The sequence below is a fragment of the Diadema setosum genome, chromosome 14, assembly GCF_964275005.1.
Source record: "Diadema setosum chromosome 14, eeDiaSeto1, whole genome shotgun sequence".
In the NCBI taxonomy this organism is placed as follows: Eukaryota; Metazoa; Echinodermata; class Echinoidea; order Diadematoida; family Diadematidae; genus Diadema; species Diadema setosum.
In genome coordinates this window covers 25,060,967-25,083,174 of record NC_092698.1, presented here as the reverse complement: position 1 = coordinate 25,083,174, position 22,208 = coordinate 25,060,967, and the positions used below count along the sequence as shown (strand labels likewise).

Below are 22,208 nucleotides of genomic sequence, written 5' to 3'. Positions count from 1 at the left end.
TACCTCTTTTGTGAAAAAGTATGCATGAATATTTGATTGAATGTATTCATGAATGGTATATCTACACATTCACTAATATTTGTTCAAAATTGAGTTTAAACATAAAAATCCTTTTGCTACTGCAATGTAAAAAGGGCATATTTTAATAAATAACTTTTCATCAAATACTGTAACGTCAAACTGCTGTGATCTTTGCATTTGCCTTGTTATTTTAATTCCATTTTGACATCTATACTAATCACAGATAACAGAGATATAATCTGTGTTTAACAACAGTACCCTATATGATCTATGTGTGCAAGAAACATCTCATCCTTTTATTTCTTGTGGTTATTCTCTTTGTTTCCCTGGCTACAAAACCTTTTTTGTTTTTCATCAAGTCCTCATCAGTGCATGTGAGTTGTGGACTTCTCATTAGCCCCAAATGCTGTGTATTGTTCGATTCTAACCTTCATATATTTGTGTTTTTGTTTTGTTTGTTTTGTTTTGTTTTCTCTCTTTTTTTTCCTCCCTCCCCTAGATTTTTTGTAAATTAACCCACTCATTTCATTCTGATTTTTAATTATTTTGGCTTGTCTCATCCCGCTAGACCCACTTTACGCCGCCGTGGATTCACCTCCGCCCCAGTCCAGTGCGGGGTCTATGCAAACCTTAGTCCGGGCACGGTTTGACTATAAAGCCCAGGTAAAGGAGAGCTTCTCACTTTATTAATCATCTAGAAAGAAACTTGGTACAAAGGAAACACACACACACACACACACACAATTATATAAAATACATTAAGAAAACAAACAAATCCAAGTTTCAAGGCATAAAAATGTGAACGTATGGGCTTCTTACAAGTGTTTGACAAATTTGTCAGTCGCAATTAAAAAAGAAAACTCAATGCAAGAATTCAGTAATTTGAGTATGGACTTTTGTCATACTCAAGCAGCTTTTCTTTATTTCCCCTCTTGATAAAGATTCTTTATTCTGTATATTTCATATGTATCCTTCTGTTTCTCGAGCATTTTTATATCTGTAGATCTGTCTGTTCTTCCGGACATGTGTAGAAATATCTGGTGTATATACATGGTTTACAATATTACAGTTTCAAAAGTTTCAGCAGGTACGATTAGAATATATTGAGGCTGTCACAAAACATGTTGAAATTATGAAAACAACATACATTGTATAGTGAAAATGTCTGTGACCTCCTCATTCGCGAAAACATCTGTGCGCAAAAATAATAGCTCATTCAGTGTTGAAGTGCCCAATGATGTAGGCGTACAGTATTGTACAACCTTGAGATGGCAAGGAACTAAATCCAATTTAGTGGTTGATGTTCAATAACATCTGCTATTTACAACTCAGAGGAATGCTTGTTGCAGGGTACAGTACTTGTGTTCGCTGTGATCACGTAGTGAAACCTCCTACAAAACCACAGGGCTTTCTCTAGAAACCCCTATTCATCAGATACAATCTTTTGCATAGACAGAGACCTACATACATAATACATAACAATACAGAAAACGTTCAACAGCAGGTGCATGCTATTGAAGTTCATAGCAGGTTTGCATTAACATGAGAATACCTTTCTGCTAGACAGGCTTGGGTCTGCTCTGCGAGTTATCAGGTGTCAGTTCATCACCCACTAGTGCATTTAGGATCTCCCCCGCTGGTTATCTATGATGATGATAACCTGTGATTTGATTACGTAAGATTGTGGAGTGTTTGTGTCTCTATCCCCGCGTTCACATTGGTCCCCGCGACGCGGGGACAGCCACAAGAGATCTTATCTTTTTTACGACTGACCGTTCACATTTGGTATCTCATCTGTCCCCGAGCTGTGGGGGCATTTTGAGGCTTGGAGCGAGCTCTGCCACTTGAATCCAGGCATAGCGCATGCGCACATTTGATGACCACAGCTGGACGCTATCAATTGCACCCCAAGGTCACTCTCCCCTCCAAATCTTGTCCCCGTACCCGACTTGCTTCGCGGGGATGAGGGGACAAGTCCCAGCGAGCGTTCACATTATGGTTTTTGAGGAGAAAGTCCCACAGCTCGGGACTTTCCCCGCGTCGCGGGGACCAATGTGAACGCGGGGTATGTGTGTGGTGTGTATTTGTGTTTATATGTGTCTGTTTAGCTAGTAGAAAAAGGATTTGATAAAGACGTGCATTATAGGATTCTGTCACCTGCTGTCATATTTGTTGCAGTGTACTCTAACCTTCTCGCGACCACAAATCTCAATCTGCCATCGACATTTTGTGTGAAGAGTTTGCCGAAGGTACATGTTTTGAGAGAGACAGCATTTGATGCAAAGCACACTTGTAGCACCCAACAGGTAGACACATGTACAGTGTGCTTAATGGAGTTATAGCTGACAGGGAAAAGGGGGAAGGACTTTTCCTAGAGCTTTTTCTATTATATTTTGTTTCAAGGTTGGATTGGGGCAAAGGATGGGACTGCCAATATCCAGAGAGCAAGTCTCTTTGTAACACCACAATAAGTGTTGTGGCAGATCGAAATTATGTGAACATGAGAATCGTCCTTGGAGATATTACTTGTCTTGTCTTGCGGAAGATGCCCACAATCGATAGGTTGATTATCATGGCACTACACTTACTGTAAGATGAGTGAAATATATGGTGCATATTTTCAAATGTGTCAGAGAACATATGTATGATTTTTAATAGTGGGAATGTCCACAAAGAAAAATAACCAGGAAATGATGATAACATCTGATGATGATATGATGATAATATCTGTAGACAGTAGGAGTATATAGTGTTAAGTTTAACTTTAAGGTAAAGATGGCTTTCATTAGTTCATGAATGAAGTGACACATTTCTTTTTCTAAAGTTCTGTAGTATTCATTCATAATTTGTTGTATTGCAAAGATGCAGCTTACAAAGTATAATACAAAAGAGAGAAATGGTCAACTGGGAATCCTGTTGTTACATTTTCCAAGGACCCCTTCCCCACTGCAATTAATCAGTCACAAACACACACATGTGCACACATACGTGTGCACGTGTTCCACTTCATTTAAACTCGACAATTAGAGTGTGAGAATTTTGTACATGTACATCCATGTAGATGACTCCTTGCCAACATTGGTATTTGGCCTCACTGGAATTCCCGAGCTGACACCAGTGAAACAAACTCATTTGCTGTTTAAGATCTGTAATAAGTACCAGTACTATCAAAAAAGAAAAAAGAAAAAAAATGGATTGACTCATGAGGCTACCATCTTAATTCTAAAAGAAAATCTTTGAAATATGTAAAAACAGAAAAGTGAAACCTTTAGCAAAACTTGGCATTATTGATGAGCTGTATGGAAAAGCAGAATCATGCAGAAATTTGCCACTTTTAGAAATATCAAATTAGCAACTTTACCAAATAAGATTTATGGTGCTGTCACGGAAAGGCCATCACAATGAAATTGTTCGACCAGAACAGGACAAATAGAACGGTTGATTAGTAACACTGTTATCATTTAGCTTTATCTTACCTGTGTGGCGTATGTGCCTCCTTATTAATTGGACAGCTGTTCACATGTCCCTCAAAGTAAATACTTTGTATCTAACTCTTGGTTTCGGATACGCATGAGAACCATCGACTCACGGTCGGATGGATGCAGTTTTTCTATCGACAAATTTATTGTTCAGGAGCGGGAAAGGCACACACTGAGATGTTTTATCTCTTTGTGCGCCCGAGCACTTTGGCCTTAACTGGCTGTTGTTCTTTAATCAGCTTCCAACTAGTTTCTCCAAACTGGACCTGATAGTAGGTCAGCCAGTTACGTCTTTTGTATGTTTATTTGGTTTTGCATTCACACTTCAGTATTTACCTCAGAAGCATATGCAGGAAGTTATTATTTCAAATCGTGAAGTTGATTTCCAGTTTATCTTTCACTTTCATTATTGCTTTTAAAAGGATGCTATTAAAGATGCAAAGCACATTTTAAATGTCATTTATATGTCAATATGAGATTTTGTACTGTACAAGTAGTTTACATTTTGTTCTGTACAAGTAGTTTGCCATAACTTTACTTTTGCTAGCAGGTGTAGATCATAATTTTCAAGTAGAATTAGCTTGAGGTGTAAGTTTTCTTCAGTTTGTCTCCCTGTTCAAATGAAATTTGTAAGATCACGATTGCTGATGTGTGATTTAACAAGCATGTCTGGGGAAAAGGAGCCATGGGACTTGTTTGTTGAATTATAGATCAGCAGTTGCAATCGTACAAATTTCATCTGTAGAGGGAAACAAATTGAAGAAAATTCACACCTCAACCTACACCCCTCTGCCTGATAATCTCTTGCTTAAACTTAGCTCATTGCTTCTGAGACAAATTCACTGTCCTTTGCCATACTGACTTTAACTGTTTCTGACCACTGGGATTAGGATGGTGTACCCTGAACCAACAGAGAGTAGTCCAGGATGGACAGTCCATAAAAGTGGTTGGTCAGGAGCATTTAAGGGATGGACAGAGCACCTCGCCCGTGTCACACTTTTTTAACCCGTTGAGGACGAGTTCCCAGTATACTCCCGCATTTGTCTGGGAAATGTATGTTGTAGCAAAGTCAGTCAGTCCTCAATGGGTTAATTATGTCTTCTCCTCCCTGCTGATGTTTGTATTTCTGTCGCATGTTTAAAAAATAAAATCAAACTAAACATGCAAAATTATACTCAGTCATAGTTTAAAGGTAGGGGATACCTTTTACAGAACTCCCAAAATGCAGCAAAACATTAAATATGAACCTCGGGGGACTTCTTTAGGCCACTGCTTAGAAATTTGGAAGTCAACAGTTATCTACAATTTGAATAACGCACAAAACTCAACTAATCAGTAGTTCTGTGTGTCAGCCACACTTAAGCCTTTTTGTTGCAGTCTTCTGTATTTTTTTTTTTAATCTATAAACACAAATCTAAAAGTATAAGAGCTGATGTAATAACATATAGAGTGTGTGGCAAGAATGTATATAGAAATGTTTGTAAGTTTTGATGAACTTTATTCACAAAATGTATACATGATGGGCACACATGCAGTGCATGGGTCTCCAAAGGTAGCCTAGTAATGTACTGGAATTTACGGTGAGCCCCGAAAAAAATTCAATTCAAAACTTAACGGTCAATAAAAATGTACTAAATGTTACCTTCCACTTTCAATACTTTATGGGAGTTTCTAAAATGATACTCTCTTCAACATACCACCGTGTTTATACAACTCTTCATTTAAGGCATGCAAATGGGATTCCCTACCTTTAAGCCCAGTCTTTTTTCTTCAGGCCCAGGTTTTTATAAAGGGCTCACCCAATGAGCATTGTGCTATAACCATAAAGTTTGTGCTAGGTTTGATAAAGATATACTGAAGATGTTAATTTTTTTTTCCCCTCTTGGAACATGAAATCTGTTCTTTCGAGTTAAAGATTGATATATTGCAAAGCTAGTCATGATGCTGAAGGCTGTGTTTCAATAACAATGGAAATGACTGCATTGTCTTGGCCTACTTAAGAAATAACAATATTTGCTTTCAAGTGTGTAAGGTATCAAGATGAGATTTATGGTTCATGTGTTTGAGTCATAGTTTTGAATCATGCCTGAAGTGATGGGAAATTTATGCTCGGTGTGAAAAGTAGAAGGGGTATCAGTGGCATTCTTAATCTCTGTAGAAATATAAGCAATGCACACATGAATATGTGCAGATATCGAGCCTACTACCAGTAGATAGATTAATATACATGTGGATTGAGTGAATTCAGCAATTAGTATAACACATTAGTGAAATTTGAGGAAAATCAGACAAACTGTTTAAAAAGTTATGAATTTTTAAAGCATCATTGCCTCTTTCAGAAGGCAAGGGAAATGATAGTATGACTAACAAACATCAGTAACATGTCAGAGAATGTGTACTTTTTCCAGAAAATGACATTTTGTGGAATTCTCGCTATATTATCCTTACATCATTCTATGTATGTGACATCACAAACTGCAGTAGTCTTCTCATCCAGCAGTGACTGCACAGAAACTTTAATAATTCAGTATAATTATTGAAGGTATGTGATAATTTGGGAACCTGAATTTTTACTTCGTTGCATAAAAAAAATTACGTTATAACTGTGTTCATTATAATAATCAGGAGTGCACTGTGTTACAAAACTGTGAAATGTGTAGAGTATTACCGCAATGATAGTTATGTTTAGATGCATGATGTGCTCAGCATTTCGTCACATTTTGATATTTTTTCTCTTTTTTTTTTCAAACTCCTACACAAAACAATTCTCTCAGGAGTGAGTGCCATGAAGTAAAATCAAGTGTAGTAGAAATAGATGGCAAGGTAAGTCTATCTTATCATTACTAGAAGCAAATGTGTAGCCTGCATAGAGGTTTTGGCAGTATCTTCGTGTTTGTAGTTTGGAACATAGTGGTAATGTTAAGTTGTGCAGCTGCATTGTATGTAATGTGATTGTGCTCATCTGCCCACAGCGGTTTCCACTGGATGGCATTTTTGCATTTTTGCTTGTCAGTTGACCATTCATGCCCTTTTTTGTTTGTGTGTATACATCCAGAGTGTGAATTATGGTTTTCTTAAGTGTATACATCCAGAGTGTGAATTATGGTTTTCTTAAGTTAAGGACAAGTTCACCTTCATAGTCATGTGGGTTGAGTGAATGCAGCAATATTAGTAGAACACATCAGTGAGAGTTTGAACAAAATCGGACAATCCGTTAAAAAAAATATGAATTTTTGAAGTTTCTGCTCAGTCACGGCTGGATGAAAAGACTACTATAGCTTGTGATGTCACATGAGTACAACTATATAAAGAAAGAATAAAGAAAATTCAACATATTTCCATTTTTCTTGCATAACGAAAGAACACTCAACTTCTCTCTCTCAGAAGGCAGGGGGAATAATATTACCCTTAACATACGTCAGTTGCAAGTCAAAGAACTGTGCACTTTATTCAAAAAGTAAAGTTTTGTGAAATTCTCTTTTTATTTTCCTTATATAGTTGTACGCATGTGACATCTTACACTGTAGTAGTAGTAGTGACTGTGCAGATACTTAGAATATTCGTAACTTTTGAACGGATTGTCCAATTTTCCTCAAACTTGCACTGATGTGTTCTACTAATATTGCTACATTCTCTCAATCCTTATGTATATGAAGGTGAACTTGTCCTTTAAAACCACAAGGAAGAGGGAAATAGTTTACTGCTTCTTTCTCAATTATGGTTTTCCTAAAAGTGCAAGGAAGAAGGAAATATTCTACAACTTCTTTCTCAATTTCATGGAAAGCTGTTATCAAAAACAAAAAAGTGTCTGCAAGTAAAGTTTAGACTAGGAAATGGCTTACTAACCAAAAGGTAGATGACCTAATTAGTTTTGCTCACTGGCTACCATTTAAACTACAGGAACTCTACAAACTGTAGAAATTATCTTTCTTTTTTTTTCTTTTTTTTTGTCATGCCATTTTTCCTCAGTTTTCAACTCTGTATAATCAATGCAGTAGCATAAACTTTTGCCTATCTCAACAAATTAGAACTAAGTTATCAAAGTCGTATATACAAGATAAGAAGTTTCTTCTTCAAAATATGCTCATTTAGTGCCTAGAGTAGCAGGACTGCCAACCAGTACATTTTTTTTTTCTGTCCTTAAAAAAAGAAAATAAGAAAAATTAGTTTTTGAATAAAAAAAAAAAACAGTTTTTTTTTTGTTGTTGTTGTAGCCTTCATTGAACATTATAGTTTCCCATTTTTCATCTGAAATATGTTTTTGCTCCCAAAATATATATTTTTTTTATTGTACATTATCAAGTTTCATAGCTTGCAATGGTTGAGCAGCCCTGGTGAAGTTTGATTTGTAGAGTGCTAGTGTAGCATAGCATCAAATTGTATATTCACAACACAGTCTATGCACTCACTATTGCTGAACTAGAGAAAACTGCGCATTTTGTATTGAGCAGTGCATTTGGTTGACTGCGTGTTTGAATTGTGCAGAAGCAATGTTGTTCAGAAATTATGCGTAGAGAGCTCATAGTGCAATACGATGTATATCTCACTGCCTTTTAACTGAAAAAAAAAAATGTTTTTTTCCCCTCTGGTGATGAAGAACATAATGTAGTTGACAAGGGGGAACATTGATTTGCTTTGTTTTGTTTCTTTGTGAATTTCAGGATATGATCAGATGATAATATTAGTTTTGAGAAGCAGGTTTCAGTGTAACTTGAGCAGGGGAAACTGTGTGCTGTGGAAAAGGACAGGAAGATTCATTGTATGGAATGGATGGTATCTGCAAATAGGAAATAGCTATGAATATGAGACAAGTATGTCACCAGCCTGCCAGTGAGTATTTTAAAGATTGTGGTGGGAAAAAGTCAAGGGTTTCTGACTACAGAGCCTTTGAAAAATGATCTCTACAAGAGACTTCCATTTTCCTAATGGCGTTGATGAAATCGTCATATGAAAATAAAAGGTATCAGGGGCACTGCAGCAGCACAAGTAATAAAGACAGCTTCAGTCACATTACAGCGGCAGTGTGAGCAAAACCAAACAAGTAATAAAGAATACAGTAATACAGTTTCAAATTACGTTAATTTGTAGTAGTTCAAATTGTAGGCTACATAGTGCTGTGTAAGTGTTCATGATGATGATAGTTATAAAGTGACAAGCCTTAACATTATATTCCCATTAGATTTGACTTACGTGCATATTGACATACATGCTTGTACACACACACACAAAAAAAAATAAATAAATAGTTGCGATGAGTACAAAATAGGTCTCTCTAAATTGATGTGATGCAAGGTTCTGATTCTTGTGCTGTGATAGTCTGAGAATACTTTTCCACCCATTCACTGTCTCTTTTCTTGTGTTTGTCAGCTCACTAATTTCCTGCGTGGCTTTTAGGATTGTATTTGTCTTGTCCCCGTCTCATCCGTCCGTCACCTGTCACTCACATATGCACTGTTGCCATGGTGAAGGTTGGTCCGCCCTCATCTCATGCCTGCCAAAATGCTGCCTGGCGGCGGGAATGGCGCTCAGACGCATGTAGTCTCCTGTAGCACAGCTGTCTGTCTTTAGGACTTGGCAGTTTTTGGTCTTACGTGATTGCATTGTGCATGCATGAACCATCTTTTTTTTTTTGTTCCCCTCACTTTTCCAAAGACAGGATCAGGGTTGATATTCTGGAAAACTTTAGAGCTTAGTGCATCATGCATGTTCCATTACTTTATTGTTATTACTGTTTATTATTACTACTATTTCTACTACAACTATTTTTATTATTATCATTATTGATAATATCAATAATTATGATTATTGTTATTGTTATTGTTGTTATTATTGTTACTATTATTATTATTATTATTATTATTAGTAGTAGTAGTAGTAGTAGTAGTAGTAGTAGTAGTAGTAGTAGTAGTAGTAGTAGTAGTAGTTGGGTTGTAGTAGGAGTATCATTTTCATCATCATCATAATTTTTCTACTTAGTATCAAAAGCAGTAATCAAGAGTGTATCTATTAAAGGCAGATCGGTGTGAAGTGAGGTGTCCCGAGGGTGAGGTATGTCTGAAAATGGTAGCAAGGAAACAGTAATCTTCTTATTCCAGTGTCTCACACCTTTCAGTGGGGGGGGGGGGGGGGGGGGGGGGACTCTTTTGAGTGAAGTACCGTATAATTTCCAATTATTTGTGAAATTTGTTTTGAGAATGTTTTGTGTTTGTGCTTTTGTGACTGGGCTATTTATTATCAAAGGACACGAGATTACCAGATGCGGAACTGGATGATTTTATTTGTTCGGTTGATGTGTTGCATTTGCCCCTTCGTATTTTATGAAGTGATGTAACTCCCGAGGCACTCTGCTCGCATATATGTGCATCATGTGCATTTGTTTTTTGAAAACACACAAGCGCAAAAGTCATCTCTGAAAGTGGTACAGAAATACAGGACAGTTTTGTTTTGTTTTTGTTTTTGTTTTTTCATCGGCTAATGGTTAATTGACTTTACTGTGAGGCATGTCATCATGCAAGTTTTTGTTGTTATTTTTTTGTGAGCTGTCAAGGGAGAAAAACATTCAGTGTAAAATAGGTGTAAATAGTAAACAAATGGGCTCATTTTGAAGGCATTTATTAACATGCCCATTTTGAACATGAAGTTAGGGTGCTACCGCCATTGAATGCTCCATTTAGAGTCTGAAAACAAACTTGACAGACAAGCAAGCAAACAAATAAACAAACAAACAACAACAAAATACAAACATTGTGTGGGGCAAAAATTGGTGATTCAATTTGTGATTCAGTCATTTACCTGCCAAGGCACCTGGCTATAAATAAACTTGGAAAGCTTCACTTTTTTTTTATTGAGATGTACACATTTATGTGGCAAGCTGATATGATAAAGTTAGGTGCAACAGTGTATATAGTACTCTCCATGTGTTCTGGAAGAGATTGGTGGCAGCATATCAAATGCTCTTTGGATGTCCGAGATTACTAACATATTCAGAATTTCATTTGTATTTTCTTTTTTTAATTTTTTTTTTTAATGACTGTTCAAAGTCTTTTTTTTAATGGTATTGTCTAATTTTCTCCAACTTACATCCAGTGTTTCATCTGATACCTCTCTACAGTCACGTAATCTATATTAAAGTTGTACCTGAATGGGGAAACTTCCTTTTGGTACAGTTGTATATGGATGTGCTTTGTATCAGCTTGAGAATAAGAAAAGGTATAATCTAGGATTTGACAGCCTTTATTTCCTTACCTTTAATGAATTTGTTCATAGTTTTAAAAGTTAAATACTGTTCCACAAACATTGAGGAATTTCAACATATGATATGTTTATAAACCATGAAAGCCATCTGATAGTCCTGGAACGGTTTCATTTTCGTACCCTCTAATGGTAGTACCTTTGGTGTTACTATTAAATGTCAGTTTATAACTCAGTCATCATGCCAACTGTTAAATAGGCTGCTTCATCGACAACAGAATGGCCAAGACAAGTACAGCTGTAGCTGCAGTTATTCAGTTTATCACTATCACTTATGAAAGAGGTGACATACACTGGCCATTTTTTTTTCTATATGCTATTATTCCCCCATGACTATAAAGTGTTACTTTTGTGAATTAAATGTTGCCATGCCAACAGATGGGTAGTCCGAAGTCCTCTCCAAAGACAATGACACTGGGCCGCAGATTATTCTCTGCCCGACCAAGGGGGTGAGATGCTTAGCTCACCACACCACACACTAACATCACAAGGCGCTTTCCAATCACACACCACACTCCAAATTTTTCCACAGTAGATTTTTTTTTGATTTTTTTTATTTTTTTATATGCCACCGTGCAGTTCGGAATGGGTTGTGAGGAAGCCCATAGGAAAAATGTATGCACTTGTATAATTTTCATCTTGTGTTCGTCTGCACAAGTTTGCTTCTTTTTTATTTTTTAAGGACCGACCCAACCAACTGATTCATCAGCTCTGTGCTGCAATGTAATTCAGCACTCATGCTACACCTTTTCTACTTGGTTTTCACTGCTGAAAGTAGAAAAAACAGAACTTCTGCATTTATGGAAATAGTGGTCAGTTTACTAGTAATCATGAATTCATTCAATCTTCCATCCTAAATAGGTTGTGGCAAATTATCTTTCTCAATCTTTTTTTTTTTGCCATTAGAATTTGTTTTATCAATAGAAAATGATTGATTAGAAAAGTCAGAAAATATTGGACAAGTCTTGGACTAAACTTGAGGTAACCATCAATAAAGTGTACTTTGAGGTAACCATCAATAAAGTGTAAGTGCTTGAGCACTGACAAAACTCTGAATTACATAATGATGCTTGTGGAAGTGTGCCTAGTGTACAAGACTGCTGACAAAAGAGCTTGATTCTATGATTTGATTGATTTGCTGCAAACTGCAACTTCCACCTCCAGCCACTGTGAATAAGAGAGAGACGTGCTAGTTTCACTTAGAATTGCCTTGTCCGAAAATCTTTATCAACATTTTTACTTACTTTGTAGACATTATGTTCTCAACAAAATTCTTTCCATCCATGGAGCAGGATTTTGAGTATTGTGGAAATCACATAGGAAATAATAATTATTTTTTAATGTTATAAAACATATTTTTCTTTTTAAATCAAGGGTATTCTTGTGCATGTGACCCTGTAACCATGAAAGCCTATAGAGACCCCAGCATTGACATATTTTGAAATTGTCTGTACAACATTCTCTAGCAATTCTGAGTGATTCTGAGAGAATATTTACAGACTTGTGTATGTCACTTCCTTACAAATCTTTATCTATGTCATACATTGGTTGATGAGAAATATTTTCTTGTTTTAAGTAGAAGATGAATGTTGTGTTTCTGTTTTTGATAAGGAACTGTAGGCAAAGTAACTTGTGCACTATAATGCATGTGTTCATTTGTCTGTGTTTGTATTTTTATTTTATTTTTTTTATTTTGTGTCAGGACATTGGAAATCTGTCGTTGGAATCATGTTAGGCTTGCGCACAGCATCTCGAGGAAATAGACTTTAAGTTCATCATTCCAATATAGTAAATTCTTAATACTCTCAGGTGCTCATTCCCAACATGAGGGATGGTGGTGGGGCTTGGGAAAGATGGGTGGGAAAGGCTTCTCTTAACTTTAATGATCTTTTAGACATGAGGGGTATCACGAAGTGTGGTACTCCTTCAAGAGTAATATCAAAATGATGTTACACATAGGTGATCTTTTCTCTTGTGATCAATACCGTGATTGTGGCTGCATTGAGATAATGTTGTTGTTTTGTTTTTGGTTTGTTTTTTTGTTACAAAACAAATATCACCTTTTATTGTGATGTGTCTTCTCATCTCTCTTTTTTTTCTGCTGTCACTTTCTATTCTTTAGTTTTATTTTATGTCTGTCTTTTGAAGTATTTCAAAAGCATTTCTTGAAAGATCTTTTTTTTTTTCATTGTTTGTTTGCAGTGTTATGTTAATTTGAGTAACCATTCCAGTTCAGCTGCTTGGGGCCCTTTTTGTAGGATGCATGTTAAAGGGATGGTATAGTATTGGTTTTGGTGAGAATTCGGCTTTAAACTTTTTGCGAGATATTTAGAAACCACTTTATGAAATGTTAAGAAGCCTACAATTCTAAGGGGAATTGAAAGTTTATTTCATTAAAATCAGCTTTGAAATGGCTGAGATATCAAAAAATAAAGTAAAACAAAGGGAGCCTAATAAAAGGGTCCCACCTTTTATTAGGATTCCTTTGATTTAGATATCTCAGCCATTTCAGAACCAATTTTCATGAAAAAGGTTTCTCATTATCTGAAAAAGTAATCATCAAAAAAAGTTGGAAACCTCGAACCCCATCTCATCCGCAACTGTACCATCCCTTTAAGATCATTCTTCTTTCTTAGGTTCATGGTGAAGTGTATGTATATAGTGCACCGTGGTGACCTAGGATGTTTCAATGTTTTGTCAACATTCTTCTAAAATCTTATAAATCCTGGGAGATTAGAATATTCATGATGGTGTTTCAAGTGTGAGCGTAATGGATACATTTTGGATATTATTTGCCTTTGTGTTTTAAAAATATTCCTGTTAACCTGAAATATTCACAGATATTATTTATTGATGTTTTCCCTGTTCCCATGAAAGTGACATGAAAGTTATATTTTGTTTAAGTTAACACATTCTATGATTTCTCATTCATCAAAAATATTGCAATACTTCTGCATTATACATGTCTCAGTGTCACAGTGTTCTTTCTCTCCTTTTTTTTCGTTTCTTTCATTTTCTTTTGTGTAAAAATTTCATAACTTGTGTTATTATTATTTTGCTGCAGTATTATTGCATACCTAATGGCATGGTTTATGATACGGTTATTAAAGTGAGATGCCCCTTAATTTGCATGAGGAACATTTGATGCATCGTGTGATATGATAAATGGATATGGCAAAAATATTATTTGTTTTATGTTATCAGAACTCTCATGCATGAAACAGACTAGTCTGTCATAATTGATTTCAAGTTGAGTGAATATCTTTTTATCAATTATTGATGGAGATTGGTGATAGGATATTGATTGATGAAAGTTGACTTTCCAGCGTTAGTTTTCGCCAGAAGAGACAAATTTTTGTTAAGAATATCAAATAACAATTGTGACGTTCATATTAAAGTGGCAATGCCAGATTAACATCAGCCCCCTCTTGTTGGTAGGACATCAACACGTCATTCATTTCACCACATCCTGACAAAAAACCAATACTCAAGATGCTGCTGTAATGATAATTATATCTATTGTCTTATTTGGTATTCGTTTCTGTCTAATCTAATTCAAATTTTCTGCCTTGTCTTACCCTGATAAAATACAAGATGAATCAAAAAGGCTGCTTTCCCTTTTGCATTTCTGGGTATATTTCTGGACATTCCTCCTGCAGTCAGTGCAATCTAATGATTGAGAAAAAAAAATCTTGATCTCCCCAAGCACACAAGCTTAAGAAGAGGACATTGCAAAATGCTGACAATCTAGCATTCTTGGAGTTCACTGACATGGAAACAGTAATCAATGTTCCCTGCCCCTGCAATTCAAGTTTGATCAGTCCATTGTACATGTATGTACATAGCAGAAGTGCAGTTAGATTACTGCAACATGTTAAAACCAAAAACTAAACTAGATGTGAGTGACTTTAGGAAAAGGTGTCCATTTGAGGAGGAGAGATGGACAAAGAGATAACATTTTTTTTTATAACTTTCTTTCTTTCCTCTCTACTACCTTTCAGGGACCCTCCGAGCTAAGTCTTTCCACTGGTCAAATCCTGAAGATTCTTAATATGGACTCCATGGACTGGTGGACGGCTGAGCATGAGGGTCGCCGCGGGGTCATCCCCACACAGTTCATAGAGGTTCTCACAGTGAATGACTCGACGGAAATAACTTCAATTTGAGCTCCCTCCATTCTCAGCCCCAACCCCACTCCCTCGTCTTTCGCACTTGTCCAATTTCCCCCATCCCCCCCCCCCCCCCATCCTCCCCATCTCCACTATCAACTTCTTAAAGTGCTCATAGATAATTTGTGCACTGCAGGAGTTGGTTGGAAAGCTCCATCCAACTGCTGGATATTACAAGTCGAATCTGGACCCCTGCGACAACACACATGGCAATCAGCTGCAGTTCCTTAAATTCAATTTTGATATTAAAGTCAATTTAAAATGGCAAGCAATAATTGCTCTTTCATACTCAGTTTGCAATTTGATTGATAGGTCTTGTGTTATGAGACTCTGATATTGGTGATTGACTGTATAGGATGTATCACATTAGTTTTGTATTGAAAAATGTGATCTGCTATATATTTACTTTTTTTTTTGAGGGGGACAGTAGCCTTTACTTGCATACTGTTTGATACAGGGTTTTTTTTTTTTGACAAGAAGGCTTTCAAATGAGTATTTGTGTGACTTTGTGAAATAGTGACAAGAGTTTTAAATGTCACATTTCATTCAGTATTTTATGTTGTTGGTTTCTTCTTTTTTTTCCAAATTGTGTGTTCAAGCGATGGGAAGAAATTCTATGTTTATGCCATGAAATTTAGAGGAATGTTTTAGCTTATCGTCACCCACTAAGAAAAAACTTGTCCACAAAAGTGCAACAAAACAGGAAAGTACACAGAAATCATTCTTGGAGATATGGAATGCAATGAAAAAAAAAAACCAGAGGTTTGAGCTGTATCATTGTGGAATTCATGTTTGTCATAAATGTATGATTCACCTTTATTACAACACATACCTTTGCTACAGAATTCTTCAGTTTTTGTTCAGTTATACTTTGCATTTCTTTTTCTGTGGGCCCATCCTTTATATAATAACATCTTAACATTATTTTGTTTGTATTGATGTGCCATCTAAGTGCCAGACGTGAAACAAGTAGACTTGACTTCATCAAGGTTTCAGAGACAAGATAAATGTTTGATGATTTGAACAAATCCCAGCTGTTCCCCTCCTTTGTAAGAAGCATACTGTTCATTCCACCTATTATCTGATGGGGGAACACTCCAGCAAAGTTTGCACAAACAGTGGTAGTTTTGGCAAGTTTACCATCAGTAAATCATCTGCTGGCAATGACCTTTGACATTGCACGGACCCATCTTCTGGGCCCTGTTGCATAAAAAGATGCAATCAAACGTAAGTCAGAAAACCCAAAATTAGTCAGGCAGGTATCAGCCAATCAGAATTGAGTATTCAGAGACTTTCAATGTATTTCAATGTCTGATCTCAACTTAAATGCAGAATAGCCCTGAATGACAGAGTGGAATGAAGTATCTTTTACTTTCTACTGGATTGATTTTAATACTGGATTAATTTTAATAAAAATGATAAACATTTGTAACAACAACAATTTAGGTAAATATCTGAAGCACAAACTGAAGAATGTCATTGGAGCTACAGTCATCTTTAATGTTAGTAAGTGTAGTATTACTATGCGAGGATGCAGTGTACTTTCCCTGTTTTTTAGTGGTGTTGATTTATGTGCTGCTGAGGTATAGAGTTTACTTTGCAGAAAAGAATATGAGCCATTATTTTTAGGAAATCGAAATTGGCGACAATATATACCATAAAAACTGCTTAAAACATTTCAGTCATACAGAACAGTTTGTGCAGTACCTTTATATAGTTGCAAATTTGGCAAAATCATTTGGTAGTATTTGCTCAAACATTATTGAGCCGTCACCTTTTTTTTTTTTTTTTTACTTTGTATATGTCAGAAATAAGTTTATTGAACATCTCCCGTGTAAAAATGCAATGCAATAATGACCTTATGCAACTTTTAGTAAATACCAGTTTGAGTGGCATTTTAATATGAACTGTAATTTCTATGAATTTTTTAATTGTGTTAGTGGCTATTGGAAGAGCTGGCAAGTGAGGGCTACTAAGTATAGTTTGATGAGTAAAAGAAAAGCTAATATCTCTGACATTAATTTGTCATTTTTGATAGGATCATCTTCTGTATTCATTCCACTGAGAGTTGTTGTCAAGGAAGTTGTTAATGTCATAATTATGGACTTTTGATAATTTTCTGTTATCTTATTTGTATTGTGTCATCATTTCTGAATTGATATTAAGTGGTATCATAAATCTAAACTGTTATCAAAGATTACCACATGCTTTCCAAAAGCTTCTAAATGACAGCCCATTGACAGTTTACAACAACAGACTTCTTGTGCCCTATCTTCTTTATAAATGTGAATAAAATCTAAGATAGTTAGATATGGCTGTAGCTTTTATACCATTAAGAAATGAGTGATGCTCAAATGTTAGCCATTCCCCCTACACACACAAATACAAAGGAATGGGGAGAATGAAGTCTTCTTGTGTCTGCACATTGTTGACTGCAGAAATAAATTCTTTTCTTTCATTTTGTTTAATTTTGAAGCCACATGTTTGGTCCAAGTATCCATATGATAGTGATTCATTCACAGACATAGAAAAGTAAAATCAAAAGTGTGTGATTTAGATTGGGAACAGCATGATGAGTCAAACTGGTTTTCATAACAGCAATCACCAGGTATGAAGTACATGTGTATGTCTTGTTCTCAGCAGCCTGTCCCATAAATATAGTGCATTGTAGTGTTTGACATTTTGCAGGAGACAACTTCTAGCGACAGAATACAACTAGAAAAGCACTCTGAGAGCGCAGACCTCCGCCAAGCATGCAGCTCATTTCCACGACTGATCTTGTTCTTCCATAGAGATATCAGTGATTTCCACCCATACGTACTACTAGTACTAGTCACCAGATTTCCCAATATAGAAGCCTTTGTTACGTCATAAACCCTAAGCTGCACGGTGCGCCTCGCCCCAGCAGAAACCAGGACACGCACTTTAGTGCGTGCTTGCAAATCTCAAATACACGCAGCCTGAACTCCCAAGTTCATTGACCCTACCTCCCAAAATATAAAAAATCCTTCATAGATTCTCCCAAAATTCTCGGATCACTACCAAAAGTTAATCGTTTGTTACTTGTGTCATTCTCAACCTTTCCTGCAAGTTTCATCCCAATCCGTTCACTACTTTTTGAGTTATTTTGCACACGGACAAACGAACTAACTAACTAACGAACTAACGAACAAACCAACGATAAAGAAAACATAACCTCCTCCCTTGGCGCAGGTAACAACTGTGATGTTGGTATGCACACTGTGTGTGCCAAGCAGGCCTTTCCATCAAACATGTTGTCTCCCCAAACCCACGAACATGGTGAACATATGTTTAGCATCGTTACCATATCAATTATGCAAAGCCCACATTAGGGAATATACTACTCTGTGATGCTACTGCTGCTCTACTGATTTTTCTGCAGCTGCAATATGTTGGACTCTTTAATACTATGATCATTATTATCTATTGTTTTGTTATATACTGTAATACTCTTGCAGAGATTTTCTCTTCTATAGAAGAATGAGACACAGTACATATGTTGCGTGGTGTGTATATTCTGATCAAATATTTGTATAGTATATTATGTATATCAGGGCTTGACAATAGCTGTGGCCTGGGGCCACTGGGGCCACTAAAAAACTGCTATTGGGCCACCATATTATCATAAATGTTATCTTTTGCAGTCCTATTGATCATCTATACTTCTAAATGAATTGTTCTGTTTTCTTTTTATTTCAGTCCAATACATTTCTGTTTCGCACACCAAAATTTCAAATTCAAAGATTCCAGTAGCGTGAACAGGCCAGAAGAGTTAAAAGTTAGTGTCGAGCCCTGTAAAAAAAAAAATATGATTTTTGTCATATTTGATGGACATGAATGGTGCCATTTTTATACTCTTATGAAAGCCCATAGCCCATCATCTGTGAGAACCTCAAATTCGCACAGACTTCATACTGGGCCTTGCAGGCTCCTGTAGGCCGATGGGCTATATATAAAAAAAAAAAAATCCAATTCTGATCCTGATGGTAAACTAGAGATCTGTGTTCTGCTTTTAGTTTGCACAGGTATTGAAATAATCTTGACATATGATTTCGGTAAACTAACAGCTTTCCTCACCTAGAGAGGATAATCTATTTTAATTACACGTGAGAAGAAAATGCAGAGCCTTTTCTGTACACAGTGAATTAATTCAGGCAAAACCTATCAAGACAGGAACCATTTTATTTAACCGTACCATTCTCAAGTGCCTCGAGTGCGGTCAATATCTATATATGCATTATCCTTGTTTGCAGCCATATGTACATTTTGTAGCTTCTTTTTGATATTGAATAAAGATACAATGTATATGCCTTTTTAAAGTCTTTCCATGCCGCCGCCCAGTGTACATAATTATGAAAATTATGAATTATTCATATCCACAAAGACTGGTAGATATATCTACCCATTGATCACTATAAAAGAACAGGATGATATATGCAGATTCTATACATATTTTTAGATATTTCTAAGATTTATCGTTTTCTGTGGCTCCTCAAATGTTTGATTAATGTCATTTTAAAGTGTGCCAATACCCTGAGTATTATGTTTGCTATATGTGTAGAATATACTTGAGACATACCCTCTGCAAAATATTAGAATTCTTTGTCAAATGGAAATTTTACGGAGTATACAAAAACAAACGTGACTTGAATTTATACTAGTCGATCACAAGATTTTTTCAATTGAATGATTGCGCTATCAATAATTTTTCCAAACAAATCTTGAATGATACTAATATGCAGTGAGAGCATACAATCAGCTAACAGATTGACATGGAATCTCAATATTATTCGGACCAACATACATATATACGTATAGCTAGAATGCACACACATCAGTGCCGGCGCTTACTGAGTAGAACATAAACACGCAGAGCACAAGCATTGTTATAGAGGTATGATCTGATATATCAAAATATGCATAATTTCAGGGGCTGTCACCAGTAAATTATGGCTGGGTTTTTGTGTGATGTGTATTCTATATGTACACAAACTTGATTTCCAGGATATTGGTACATTTCAAATTGTGTTGACATGAGATACTATATTGTGTTTATATGAGTATGAAAGCAAGGCAAACGAGTACAATGAAAGAAATATTGAGATAGTGGTCTTTACCATTTTTTTTTTTCAGAATTAGGTTAAACTGTCTAATATCTGCTTGTTTTCTTCATGACAGTTCATTGATTGCAGATAAATTTCAGACAGTTTTTGTGTTTAGTTGAATAGTATGCTCTGATCAGATTAAGTTGAAAAATCTATGTTTCAGATCAGAAAAGTTATCATTAGGTCTCCATTCTCATGAGGAAAAAAGACAAGTTTGGTCTTGTTGTTATCACATGTGTAAAGGTTTACATTTCATAATCTGAACTAGATAGTAAACATATTTTCAAGAACATCTGTGAATTGTCAATTGTTGCAATCTGAAGTTGAAAAAAGATCAAGGTTTATCAATGATTAATTTTTGAGCGGAGCAATTGAAATCCAAGTTAACAGTTATGGAGATTTTGTGTCCATATGCTTGTCACACTATAGCTCGTCACTTTTATTAGTGTGCTTTAATGGTAGCTATGGCTGAGACTAATACAAAATCAGTCATCTGCTAGGCTGAACATTAGATGGTTGTTTCTTTCTAACAGTATGATGCACGAAAGCCAAATGAAATCAAATTTTGAACTCAACCGTTGTCTTCCGATAAGACAATCAAGCATGCACTATATAGATATCTTGAAGAGACACTAGCCAAGGACTGCATTCTGATGAACCAGAGTGTTCGGTATGTTATGATTAATGTACGTATAAAGAGAAAATGTAACGTCAATTACTATTCTCTGCAAAAAATGTCAGCACTTTATGTTTCCTGTGATGCCAGTGTATATTTGTAGATAAAGAGATAAAGTTTGTGATGATGAAAAAGTACTACTGTAGTTTCATAGAATATTTTTTTTTTATTACTTCTGATATCAAGTAGACTAGCCAGCTATTATATTTTTTTATTGCTATCATTTTATTTTGTTATATGGACATGTGCATACAGTAGAGGAGAACGTACTGCATTCACTATAAAGAATTATATGATTGTTTGGTTTTTATATTCTTACGATGTCACTGCAAACAGTGCATCCAAGTGTAAACAATTATTTTCTGACATGATGTGCTTCTATGATTAAAGACCATGTGAAATGGTATGATCAGTGATCAGGAACATTTAAATTTTTCTCTCCCAGTTGTATTTTTCACTGTCAGTCTCTTATCACTGCATCATCACTTCACGCCCATCTTCTGACAAGGGCTGTGAAGTGGAGACAGATATATCATCAGATTCATCGTAAGAACTACCCATCATGGCTGCCGAGATAAGCAACTGAATTGCTGAGGGGAAATATTGATTTTTACCTGGTACTGAAATACCCCATTGTTTTCAACGCTGATGTTTTAGCTTGCTCGAATATGGAAGTAGATGTCGCAGGTACGAATTTGCTCCAGCTTAGCTGCAAATCAAAACTTGTGAAAATCTCTGAAACAGTGTACATGTACTCTTCAGTGGTAAAAATGGGTGGTTTTTACTTTTCAATTCTTGCAATATCATTGAGGGAATGTGGACCTTAATGTGCCACTTTGTTCCCATGTTTATAATCTAATATATGCTTGGATATTATCTATAATTTCTACATACTAAGAATCTTGCTATAGGATAGGTCAAGAGCTGATCACGTGATAAAGCGTAGTTTTGCCCATCACATCACCTGATAAGAAAAATTTGTTACACTCTATGCTGATAGTCCCTTTTGTTTCGCTGATCTCTTCAGTCCATACAGTCCTAATGCGAGATGAGTACGCGCGAAATAAAAGTGCATTGGACTGTGGACTATCACTTGATAGTCCACAGTGCAACTCACTTTCACTTCGGTGCCGCGCGGTGCACGCAGCAAATTCATTGTTTTGTCACAAGTACGCGCACATGTCTAAAGTACCATGGTACTAGTAAACTATGTAACCTAAGCCCTAAGGATACCCAAAGACAGCTAAAACGGTTTCAGATGTGAAATAAAATGGGAATTTCTAGGACCCTAGATGTGGAATATAAAGCAAATAATCAACTTTTAGTTTCAGGCAATGAGACAAACTATCACTTCCTCGGCGATCTGAATGTGTATGCTATCTTTCCTCAGCTGCGCTTCGGAAAGATAGCTACATCCAGATCGCCTCGGAAGTGATAGTTTGTCCCATCACCTTCACCAACGTTGATTATTTGCTTACTATCCACT

General features: G+C 36.1%; 1 protein-coding gene across 3 annotated transcripts in view; it reads left to right on the top strand.

Annotated features, from left to right (window-relative positions):
• LOC140237719 (proline-serine-threonine phosphatase-interacting protein 1-like) overlaps positions 1-14,985 on the top strand; it is a 91,022-nt gene extending 76,037 nt beyond the window's left edge. For 2 of the 3 annotated variants that reach the window (XM_072317646.1, XM_072317645.1), the window contains 2 exons: positions 590-684; positions 14,753-14,985. In XM_072317646.1, the coding sequence (XP_072173747.1) occupies positions 590-684; positions 14,753-14,917 (260 nt within the window). In that variant the 3' untranslated portion in view covers positions 14,918-14,985. The remainder of the gene's footprint in view (positions 1-589; positions 685-14,752) is intronic. The other variant, XM_072317647.1, reaches the window with a different exon arrangement.
• The last annotated feature ends 7,223 nt before the right edge of the window (positions 14,986-22,208 follow it).